The 12,074-nt window shown below is 47.9% G+C and overlaps 1 protein-coding gene across 1 annotated transcript in view; it reads right to left on the bottom strand.

The window, feature by feature from the left end:
* Positions 1-12,074, bottom strand: part of CFAP65 (cilia and flagella associated protein 65) — a 34,183-nt gene that overhangs the window by 7,486 nt on the left and 14,623 nt on the right. Inside the window, exons 16-25 of the mRNA XM_050900093.1 lie at positions 11,530-11,658; positions 10,423-10,648; positions 9,480-9,608; positions 8,983-9,159; positions 8,235-8,301; positions 4,278-4,388; positions 3,298-3,489; positions 2,370-2,528; positions 883-1,026; positions 297-413 (exon numbers count right to left, since the gene is read on the bottom strand). Coding sequence (XP_050756050.1) covers positions 297-413; positions 883-1,026; positions 2,370-2,528; positions 3,298-3,489; positions 4,278-4,388; positions 8,235-8,301; positions 8,983-9,159; positions 9,480-9,608; positions 10,423-10,648; positions 11,530-11,658 — 1,451 coding nt within the window. The remainder of the gene's footprint in view (positions 1-296; positions 414-882; positions 1,027-2,369; positions 2,529-3,297; positions 3,490-4,277; positions 4,389-8,234; positions 8,302-8,982; positions 9,160-9,479; positions 9,609-10,422; positions 10,649-11,529; positions 11,659-12,074) is intronic.

Genomic DNA, 12,074 nt, shown 5'->3' with positions numbered 1-12,074 from the left:
ACTAAAAGCCACTCCCATTCAAACTGTGACTTCTAGTAGCTGGGTTCAACTCACAAAGCCACATGTTGCACAATTACACCTCATCTAGTGAGCCACACAGACAGAGAGACACTTAAAGCATCAGGAGAGATGAAGCTCAGTATCTTCAGGAATGAGCAGTGCTGGCCAGCATAATGGAGCAAAGAAGGATTCCTTCAGCTGGAAGCAGCAGGCAGCTGACTGCTGGGGCCTGCCATTTGGGAACTGCAGTGACATGCCCAGGTGATGGTAATACACAGGTACCTCTTGGGTCTCACCTCACACACCAGATCTGTGCTGCAGAAGGAAGCACTCCCTGAAGGTTGCAGTGTGATGAAGCAGGGGATGCTCTCTCCAGGCTGCACAACCCCTGACTCTGGAGCAATCTGCAACACCTGGGGGAAAAAAAAAAACCAACAACAAAACAACAAGCTACAGAGGAGCTGCTTCACTGTCCTGGGACCTTCCTGCGTGCCTTTTCTTTCAGGAAACACAGGACTGTGGGAATTCTCTCCCCTCCCCTTCTCAGAGGTATGTGGCATGAGAGATATGCAGCTGATATATTCAAAGAATGACCACAGACTTTGCTGGTAGAAAGGGTCCCGAGGTTCCTTATCGCATCCTGTAGTTCCATGTTCATGTATCCTCACTCAAGTCTTCAGATTCCCCTTCTGAATTTCTGTCTTTTCCCCCCTATCCTAACCCTTGCCTTCACTTTTCTCTGCCCTTTCTTTTCATCAACTAGTAGAAAAGCCAATTCCCTAGGATCGTTTCTGAGCGCCTGGTTGAAAATGGAGTTGTAAAGTCCTTTCGTGGCACAACAGAGATGGGCAAGAAGGCTGTAGAGGAAAGAGAAGGGCTCACCCTCTTGTCTTTACAGGTGCTTATGTGCCAGGCAAACACAACAGCCTTGCTCTCCGAGATATTGTTGAGAAAGACAAGTCGACTGGCTTTGGTGCAGTCTGGGATATTTCCAAGGCAAATCCCGTGGTGTGACAAGGTGGCTGCCTGCAGGAAGCAAGGTGAAACCAGGAGGAACAGCAGGGAAGGAAGATGGGATGTGACCATTGGGGAAGGGCAGTCACACAGTCATCTTTAAGTTATCCAGCAATTCATAGATAATATTTGCAAGTTACCTTTACCATAACAACTTCAGGGAGTGTTACATTTCTCTCATTTTTGCTCTGGTTACAATGACTCTTTGCAGTAAGAGGACAGCCCTCTTGTAGTGGGTTTGAGTGAACAATGAACAGAACATAACGCTGGTGCTGGGGCAGGAGAGGATCTCAGGAGCACAGAGGACCAGCAGCACCCAGATTCTCTCTGCAGCACTTGCAATCCAGGCCTTTTTCTACTTCAGTTGGCAAACACGTGAGGTGCATGCTTGTGCAAAATCCTCATCAACCTGAATGCGAGTTTTGGGAAACTGCTCCCTACCACACCTTGGTACTAGTATGCTACTGGTCTGTCCCATTCTCCAGGCACAGTGCAAAGTCTAATTAATTACACTGATCATTAGAGAAGCTAATGACTCTTGGTTACAGACAACAGAGCCTTGTGGAATGGCATCTTTGTTGGCAGCCTGAGACAGGTTTTTAATCATCTGCTCTTTGCTGTACCCAGGAATGCAATTGCCCTGCTGGAAGCCAAAGAGCGTATGTAGCTGTGGCTGGGCTCCAAGTTAGGCATGCTAATGTCACACAGGATGAATCCTTTACCTGCCCGGGGTATGCCTCTGCTGATGCTGTTTAATGCTGATTCACTATGCTGGGATCTGTGGCTGAGTTTAACAACAGATTGTCCAGGCTGGCAGGCCAGCTCCAGCCAGGCCAAACAAGCTTCTGCTGAGCCAGCGACAGGTCAGACAAGTGCATTCCTCGGGATGTGCCTGAATTAGTGACCATCCTGCAGTCTGTGTTCAGGTTATGAATCACCTGAGTTTGGCTGTGAAATGGTGGCAGCCAAGCCCTGACAGAGTATGTCAGGAGTATAATGCTCTTTTTGTGAATGAATTACCATAGAAAAAGGTGGTGTAGCTGCAAACAAGAAAAGTAGCTGTGATGGGGGGTAACTTTTAATAGAAAATTCAGAACATGAACAAACCCTAAAGCGTTTTTGGTTCTAATGACAGTGGAAGCAGCAAGCTGGAAGGAAGGCACCTTTCAGAACAACTGCTTTTATGAATTAGGCTCTAGATGACTTGCTGGAAAGGAAATATCTTGCTCTATCTCATGGCAAATGAACTCTCCTGCAATACAGGCTAGTGCTAGATGGGGCCATTTGCATATTTCAGTCTCTCTCACACATTTCTGGACTGATCATATTGCTCATATCGGCATACCCAGACTTACCTGCCCAGGCACAGTTAGCTTGGTAAAATGTGGAAAGACTGAAGGAGACAAAACTTCGCTGGATGTGTCAGTCTCTCCTACAGTATTCGGATCGTAGCCTATTCCCTGGAAGGTGATCAGAGCTGATTCACCCCCCAGGATGTGGATGGGAACATCAACCTGCCTTGGACAAGATAAGAGTTTTAAGTCCAGAGTCATATTTGGGAGAGATGTGCAATAAGCTAGTATATTTGCTAATGGACTGGTCTAAATACACCACATGCACGGATGAAGAGAAATCCAGTCTCTTTTGGTCTTTCAGGCCTTGACCTTCCCTGCTAACCCAGGAAAGTTGGTTAAGTAGTCAAATAGCCAGTTACTGTATGAGATGGGCAGGGACTCCCTCTTGGAGCAAAAGTTGGGGTTTCAAAATTAAATTTATTTATTTTTCCATGCATCCACCACAGAGTGGGGTAATAAGTAGCGCTCCAGCTCTGGCCCTGCCTGCCTGCTGCAGCCTAGGACAGAGGTCTTTGGGAAGGCTGTTTCCAGAGGGCTGCAGCAGTGTACACTGCAACGATAAAAGACACTGACATCATTCTCTTTGGTGGAAGTTATTGGAGGCCAACAATGAACCACGGATCTGATCAGATACTGTTGATATCCCCAGGCACTGTTTGATCCTTGAAAAATATATACTGGAATGACTCTGGTTGTGGGAGAAATCTGTTCTTTGGGAAGAAAAAACTTCTGAGATAATAATTTATCTGCTCCATTTCCTGACCAGACCAGCCACTCATTTGCTCTCAAGACTCTTTGCTTCTTGGAACAATAGAGCTCAATTCAGCTGTAGCGTGACATGGACCAGCCATCAGTAAGAGATCTAAAGAATTTTAGGCACACAACAATAGAAAGAAACTGTTTCTAGCAGTCATGAGGAGGGTCTTACCAAGTACATTCTAGCTTCCAGCGGTGAGAAGATCCACTCAATGTGGCCTGTTGTGCCAGGAGGGATTTCTCCTCTAGGAGTTAGGCAGACAAACACGGGATGCTGAAAATTATCCTCCTGGATCCTCACAATGTTGTCCAGCTGAACCTCAAACATCACAGGCATGGAGCCACCATTGTAGAGTTCATAAATCTGAAATGAGTCAGAGTGAGCAGTGCTTATTATACCATGCACAAGTTAAACTAGTTAACACTTCCCCAGAGGACTCTGATAAGCATTAATAATTAATTAGTCAGCTTGTCTCCTAAGAATGAAGAGACCTCATAGTGTCAGGATTTATCACTAAGGCTCTGATAGGAGACTGTGCTGAAGGTTTATCACCACACATGTACATTGATAACTACAGTGCCTCTCCAAGTGGTGCCCTGCAAATTCAGTCTAGGAGAAAATTAATACAAATTAGCTAAAGGGATCACTGTAAAGTGGATTACTTGAAATGCAAAAACACTTGTATTAAAGTGATCTTAATTCAATTCAGACTTGTTCATTTCCCAAGTAAATTAGGCAGAACAGAATCAAAGCTGCCTTTTTGCTGAATAAGTGTTTAAGGAAGTTTAATTAATTTACTAAAAAACCAATTAGGATTTATTTCCAGAGTGCCTGGGGCAGCTAGACAAGTTTCCACTCAGATCCAATGCAAGAGAATAAGGGAACAGCCCAACACACCTCATAAGCCTTCTGGCTAGAGTGAAAGCCAAATCTTGTCAAACTGGAGATGGTGATAGGTATTTTCCCTGCTGCCATCCCAGCAGCCATTTCCAGGCTCTGCTTAGTACTAGTCTCAAAGTTCTGCTGTGATGCTTTCCTGTGGAGTCCATTCTGTTTCCTGGGAAATCCCTCAGACACTGCCCGTCCTTGGGACACAGTAACACTACCTCTTTCCCTCCACTTGCTGCTGGGTTTGGCCCCAGGATGCTCACCTGTTTGGGGGGGTGGGAGGTCCCAATGGCAATGGGTGTGAAGAGGTGCTTAGTAGATGCAAAATGAATGTACCGCTGGTCCTGTTCCACCGTCACGCCGCTGAAGTTCAGCTACAGTGGAAAGAAATGCAGTCACTCACAGGGCCTTGGCCCCATCACCAACAACTGCACAAGGACCCTGAAGCACTTTGCAAGCTGAGGGCAACACAGTTACAGATTTAAGTTGGGAATACCAGGACAGCGTGTCCTAAGAAAAAAGCAAGGAGATGGAGAGCCTACTCAACTGTTGGCTCTTCTCTGAAAAGTTTACATCTTGTTTCAGAGAGAAGGTACTTTTCTCTCTGCTATGTCAGGCACTGGCCTCAGTGCTTCTCTTTGCAAGTATATGGTAGAAATTCTCTGTGAATGAAAGTGTCTGGACTGTACATAAGAAAGTATGCAGCTGTGACAGCCAAATCCTTTGGAAAGACAGGATTTTAGGTAAGTAATGGCCTCCTCTTGGAAAGGACCATCTGGATGTCCTCACTCAGGAGGACATCCTGCTCCAAGAATGTGTCTAACAGCCCAAAAGCTGCAAGAAGATCCCAGCTGAATTTTAAGTGATCAAGTAATGATCAACAGTATCCTGCTAGCAAAGCCGCCACCAGGCACTTCAAGCAAAGCGGAGAGATTTATAGAGCTATTTCATGAAAAGGAAGAGACACAGGATTCTGCATTTTGAGAAAACTGGAATCAGGCTGGAGATGAGTCATGATGCACGATTTCCTGCAGGATGACCCCAAAGCACCCCTGAGCTGGCTGCCTTGAGGCAGAGGCTGCAAAGCAGTCACAGAGCTAGTAATGCCTCTGCATGGGCCAAAGGGAGCTAAGTTGTTGCAATTCACAACTAGCTAAGCCTAAAGCATGGCTATTTTTTAAGTGCATATGCAGAAGATGGAGAGGAAGTTTGTGATGGCAGGTGGATACCTTGGACAAACACCTGCAGGACATGCTGTATCAGCTGCTTAAAAAAGAGCAGAGAATGCTGATTCCTCCAAAACAACCCATTCCAGCTCCATAAGCAAAGTGAGTAGGGAGAGAGGACTAGAAATACAATGCTAACAAAGTCCCACATGGGATGTTTTCAAAGCATTACATGAGCATTCAGCCTCCTGAGGGCCTCAGCAAGCCAGATGAAGTACAAACAGAAGGACAAAAGCTGACTCTTTCAAACTGCAAGAGAAAAAGGGACAGGAACCTTCCTGAGCTTTGGGAGTGAAACACCCATTTATATTACTTGAGTCAAAAAGCCAACTTGGATTCCACCAGACCACAACTGCCAAGGAAAAACTGTCATCAGTTTCCATAGACACAGGATGTGACAATTAGAGGACTATCAGTTAAAGGGAGACAAAGGGAGAAAAATTAAGACCTGCTGCAATCAGTTCTCCTTCCAGAGTGCACAGACTTCATCCCACAGCAATGACTTAGAGCATGAGAGGACAGGGATGGGATTCCCTGGGGAGGAGAGCTGCCTGGAGAACACATGCTGCAGGTGACAACATCTCACAATACCTAATTAGCAGCTGAGAAGCAACGTGCAAACACTTCCAGTTTATGGATCCTGTGTGCTTGGGGATTCTCCCTGGGATCCAGCCCTTCTCTCCAGCGAGTTCTGGGAACCAGCCTACCTCATCCTGCAACACCTGCAGCCGGCTGGGCTTTTCCTACTAAAAACTGCTGAGGGCTGCAGATTCCACTGGCCAAACTATCCCAGAGCTCTGAGAACAAGGTCACAGCTGCACTCTTAAGGGAAGGCTATGGTGATGAGGCAAAGGACAACCTGTGAGAGCATTAGGCAGCGGGAGACTGTTTCCCTCCTGCACAAGGAAGTGGGTAACACACAAGTCCCACAGAAGTTTCATCCTGCAGCCAGAAGAAATTGCCAACAGGAAATCAGCTTGGGTCCTTCAGAGCACCTATAAATCCAGTCATCTCAGGACTGAAAGTTGGCCATGGAGTGAGAAAGGAGTAATGGGGAGGGAGCTCCTCCAGGAGATGAGGCAGACAGACTCTGTTGGGGAAGCAGAGGAGTGGGAGGTCAAAATCTGTCCACATGGGTAGAGCCATCAGAGAGGTGAATTTGGACCCCCCAAAAAAGTCAGGCATTGGTTTGCAGCTGACTAACATCAGTGCTCCGAAGCCAGGCAATTTGGAATTTGGCAGAATGACCAGACAATACCCCAGCCCAACGGTCTCCACCTCTGCTTATTGTTGCTTTCTCAGATTTCCAATGCTTAACTTTTGGGGTGACATTACGGCATTTGCTTCCCTTAAGGTTAGCATATGTTCTGCACATTTCACCAGATTCCCAGGTGAGGATCTGTTCAACCCTGGCATGTGAGCACGCTTAGGGCAGTCTCTGCCACGGGGGCTGGCAGCTCTGTGCTCTTCATGCCATGACTGAAAGGAAAGAAGGCACACTGTGTTCAGCCCCCCAGCTGCCTTCTCTGCAGAAGGAGGAGCCTCTTCCACTCCTACTTTCTGATATTAGCAGTTCAGTACTGGCACTGTGGATCCCTGCAGGTTGTGACCACCTGCACTGCTCCAGGTCTCTGGATTGGCCTCTGCAGCTCCTATTGCCGGAGCTCCAACGCACCCAGGGATCTTTTACCATCCCCAGGGCCTCTCAGGCTTTTTCAGCCCCTCCTGCAGTGACACCATGAGGTAGGGTAGTGGCCTCTGGTAGCCACCAAAGCCACTGGCTATATGGCAAGAGAGGATGTGTGCCCTATAGGCTTTTGGTGCTCCAAAGCCTATTCCCTCACTGGCCAGTTGGTGAAATGCTCACATTCACTCTCAGGATTGTGCCAGGCAGGCAGAGCACAGTGAGCCTGTCCAAGGGCTTTGAGGGAAGGCACAGTTAAGCCACTGTTTGAACAGCTTGGTCAAAGGGTTGGATTTTCAGCTGACAACAGTCCTGAAAGAAAAGAAAAATAAAAGAGATGTGTGAACACAATGGTCTCATAGGAAACTTCAGAGACAGACAGGAAGGCTCAGCCGGGCATGAGCTGTGCCCGGCAGAGCACAAGGTGACTTTGACTCTAACTGACAGTTTGAGAGAGGGAGAGAGAGAGAATTTAGTTCTAAGCCTGAGGAAATGCTCAGGGAAAACACACCACAGACCAGGTCCCGGATGCTTTAGCAAGCAGCAAAGCAGGAAGAATGAGTAGGAAGCTCCTCCATCACTGACAGGAGAAGTAAGTGGGTGGAAAAAGGCATTAGGGCTGCTGCGAGAACAGCCAACCAGGAATGCAGGGAGTACCTTCTGGGCCTAGGGAAGCGGCTGCCTCCATACCTCCAGAGCCGGAGGATGCTCTGCCACCCTGTGCCAGCACGTGTGTCCCCCAAACTGCAGCCAGTGCAGGTGGTACTTTTGGAGAAAAGCACATTCCAGGGGGTTTTGAAGAGCATAGAGAGCTGATGAGATGGAGAGATTCAGGAAAGCTGCATATGAGAGAAGAAGGATGGGCTGCAGATCTGAACTCCAGGATCACTGCATGGAAGAACTCATGGTGAGGCAGGGACTGTAAAACCCAGGAGGGCTGTTTCGGACTTGGAGTTGGCTTGGTGGAGGAAGCAATTCTGCACTAACACCACCAATAAAATGCAAAGGTTAATAATAAATAGATAAATAATAATAATAATCATCCTCTTGCTGGGGAAACCAGCAGATGCTACATCCAAGGGCCGTTTTGCCAGTGCACTGCCACATCACACTGTACTGGAACCACGAGTTTGTGAGGATGTTGGTTTTATGTCTCTGCTTGGCCCTGTGTTACTGCCTGGCCAGTCCAAATTTCAGGAGAAGGCCACAGCCCCCAGCATGCCATGCAGCTTCTGGGGAAAACACCTTTTAATTCAGTTCCTACCTGCTGCTGTTCTGCAAACAGAAGCAAGAGACACCTGCTGTCTTACCAGAATCTCATGGCCATAGGAAACCTTCAGCAGGACAGGGAGGTGATCAGTGCCGATGAAATCATGTCTAGCAGTGAAAGAGGAGAGAGGGGAAAACATTAGAAACCAACCTTGTGCCCAGGGTGATAGAATCAGAGTCACACAATACATTAGAGACAATTCACTTCCCAGCTAAAGAGTCACTGTTGTGTAAGGGCCACTGAGAGAGGGAGGGGGACAGTTGTGTTTGGGTGGGAACAAGTGATGCAATGTTGACTTTAGTCATACACCAATTTAGGGACCCAAGTTTCTAGGCCAACGCCATTTGAAATGCCAGTACTTCTCAGATCAGGGCTACTGTGAAAGGGGAGGTGTTCAGCTTTCTTCATACCCTCCACAGGCACACAAGGGCTAGCAGCTATAGTAGATGACAAAAATAAGAATATCACTGTATAGTCAAAAACACAGGAAGTGCAGCATCTTGTTTGTCTCCCCAGCTGTCAGGTCAAGGCAGAGCAGTGTCCCCAGCATGTCATGCTAAATGCCTCTTGTGCTTTAACACTGCAGCACATTAACAACATACCCCTGAGGAAGGCAAGCTTTGTGGGGTCCAGAAACTGGACATACCAGGGACTTTTTACTTGCCCAATCTCTGCTGGGCAATGGGCATGTGAAGGGAAAGGATCCAGCACGGAAGCACAGGGGACTGGTGGCATGTGCTGTCCTGGCATGCAGCATGAGGCCCTGAAGTACAGGTAGTTGACATCACCTGTGTGAGAGCTGGACTGATTCCTCCTGTCCTGGAAGAAGTTTCCCTGACTTTGGGGAAACACTGAAGAGCTGGTTATCCTGAATTCTCATCTGGTGCAGCTCATGGGGGCTAAACTCAGCATCCTCTGCCCAGTGCTCCATGTCCATCTTCTGATCAGAAGGAAACAAGAAGGCCCTAGGGAACCAGTCAGCTGGTCAGCAACAGGGACACACAGCTTCCCCAGGGCCATAGTCAGCATATTCAGTCCAGCCAGGCTTAGCCCAGCTGGTGGACCCATCACGTTTCATCAGGTCTGATCTGCAGAACTGTCTGCCATCCCTTGCTTGCTTCCCCACTCAGACCCAGCAACAGATCTCAGTTGCAGCTCCACAACACAAGCCGTGCCTACAAAATCCTCCCTGTTAATTTGCAAACATCTCAAGGCCCCTGTGAGCATTTCTATATCCCCAGACAGACCCCAGAAAGAAGGCTGAGCTCCAGCAAGCACCACTTACCACTCCACAGGCACCACACCGTTGTTCACCAGCAGGAGCATCACAAGGGTAGGCTCTGAGCCTATCGGGGCAGCCCCAAAGTTGAAATCCAGCAGGAGAGTGGTGTACACTGAAGGGATCAAGCATGTGCTGGTCACAGGAGACAAAGAACAGATTAAATTGAGACAGGAAGAAGGGTTGGTGGGGCATGACAGGGGAAAGGGTTATTCTACACTGGCTCTCTTCCTTATAATTCTTCTCTGACCTTACGTTCTCAGCCCTTTTGGGAGAAAGGATACTGGGCATGAGGTAGGCCTTTTGATTTTCTCCAAAAAATCTTTTATATATGCCTAATGAGAGTGAGTGGCATAAGAGAGTCCTTCTTAGCTGATGCCTCTTTTTGGCTCCCCGGTACAAGGAAGTCACTGACATACTGGAGCAGGTCCAGTGGAGGGCCACCAAGACGGCTGAGGGCTGGAGCACATTACTTACAAGGAGCGATTAAGAGACCTGGGTTTGTTCAGCCTTATGAAGCAAGTGCTCAGGGATGGCAACTGCACAAGTTGCAACACAAGATATTCCAATCAGATACTAGGAAAAAAGTTTTTACCATGAAAGTGGTCAAACACTGGAATCAGGTGCTATGGTTTCTTCATCCTTGGAGATATTCAGCATTGAACTGGACAAGGCCCTGAACAACCTGGTCTAGTTGTCCCTGCTTTGAGCAAGGAGTTGGACCAGTGACTTTTAGAGGTCCCTTGCAATTAAATTATTCTTTGTTTCTGTGGCTCCTCTCTAGGGAGGGTAAGCAGAGAAGCGGAGGTGAGCAACTGCCTGCAGGGGCTAGGATGGAACAACAGAGTACCATGCAGCAGTGAGCTGCAACACAAGCCAACAGCCACAGCATTTCTGTCTGACTCATGCGAGGGACTGACAGATCCTCTGAGCCATCTCCTTGTCTCACCTGTGCCTTGTGGGAACTCTGTAGGTGAGCTCGCTGGGAGTCGGGTCTTGCCTCAAGTATTCATTCAGTGTGTCCAAGGAAAAGAGTCTCCAGAGGTGCAACTTGCTGATACCGCTGGCACTCCCTGCTGAACAGGCATCTGCGATGCAGAAAGTTGGGTAGACGCCTGTTGCTACGATGCAGCAGAGGGGCTGCTGCTCCTCTTTTGTGCTCGCAAGATCTGTAGCTTGGGAGAGAAAGAAACACCAAAAAGTAGTCAGGCACCATTAAGGGGCAGCTGTCTGGGACAGCAAAATGGAGAGAGGCCCTACCCAGACCAAAGAAAGAACGAACAGGACTTGCACACAGTCTTTTCTTTGGCAGCTCCTGAAAACCTCTAAACCACTGACTTCTAGTTGTACCTTGACTTCTGCATTTAGAAGTCACCAAAAGACTATGAATGTCATGCTTTTAAGCAGTGTATTTGCACAGTTTATCTCTGCACTGTGTGAAAACCCCCTTTTTCAATTTAAGCCTATGGTCTAGTCATTTTATGAAGTGTCCCTTGTTTTCACACTGAAAAAATCATAAACAGTTGTTTATATCTTGTCTTCTCCGTACCATTCATGTGGCATTGCCATTCTCCACTTTCCAAGCTGGAAAATCCTTGTCTAACTAGTCTCTTGTACACTGTTCCCCACCTCTGAACATCCCTGTTGCCCCTCTCCATGCCTTTTCTAGTTCAGCTGCATTCTTTCTCATACAGGGACCAATCCAGATCTGCAAAAAGGACCACAGCTGCATAGGACTGGTTGCATGAAGCTCTCAGAATATGTTTCAGGACACATCGTAAAAGGCCATGAGCATGCAGAGGAGCAGGGACTCTTGTGACCACAGCAGCAGGAAACTTGGAGCTCTCCCTGTCTTATGTCTCATGGCTCAATCATATCTAAGCCCAAAAGGTGCAGCAAAAAGGAGACAGCAGATAGGATCTGGCTCTGGTGAATTGCTCAGCACAGGGATTTCTTCAGGCAGGACTCATACACTGGGAACTGTGCAGCTCAGCCTGTTATGGCACAGTCTACTTGTTTGGGAGGGAATGATTTTCTCAAAATACCCGTCTCTCACCTGTGGGGGTGCAAATAGCATATTTGATTGACCACGTGTAATGCAGCCGACGGGCTGGCCTGGCTGTTATTTGGACAAAAGCTTTTGACCTTGCAGGGATTGTCCCTCTGGAGTGTTCCAGCTCTAGAGCTGCAGGAGAAAAGAGATGGTATGAGCTCTTGGCATCACTGATCTCTCACACTACATGTGTGTTCAGCACACAGCTCCCTAAGACTACCTGCACTCAAGCCACTGCCCCCCCATGCCTAGTCGTTAGGACCAGCTTCAGGTGTTGAAGTAGGGATTCCCAGACTACAACTGTAGGCAGCTCATTGGGAGCCCCCAGCCTGCCTTTGGCCAGCAAAGAACAGGGAACTTCCCCAGAGGATGTCCTCTAGAAAGGCAGCTGAGGGTTGCACTCCACCATTTCTTCTGGGAAGCTCCTTTATCTAAATCCCTTCTCTGCTGGGAAATCGCATCTTATTTCAAGGTCCAAATTGGTCTAACTTCAATTGTCAGGCTCCGGGTTATGCTTTTTCCAGCAAGATAGAAGAGTCACCTGTAGC

Source organism: Gymnogyps californianus, chromosome 7 (assembly GCF_018139145.2).
Source record: "Gymnogyps californianus isolate 813 chromosome 7, ASM1813914v2, whole genome shotgun sequence".
In the NCBI taxonomy this organism is placed as follows: Eukaryota; Metazoa; Chordata; class Aves; order Accipitriformes; family Cathartidae; genus Gymnogyps; species Gymnogyps californianus.
The sequence above is the reverse complement of the archived record's forward strand: the minus strand, read 5'-3'. Positions and strand labels throughout refer to the sequence as shown.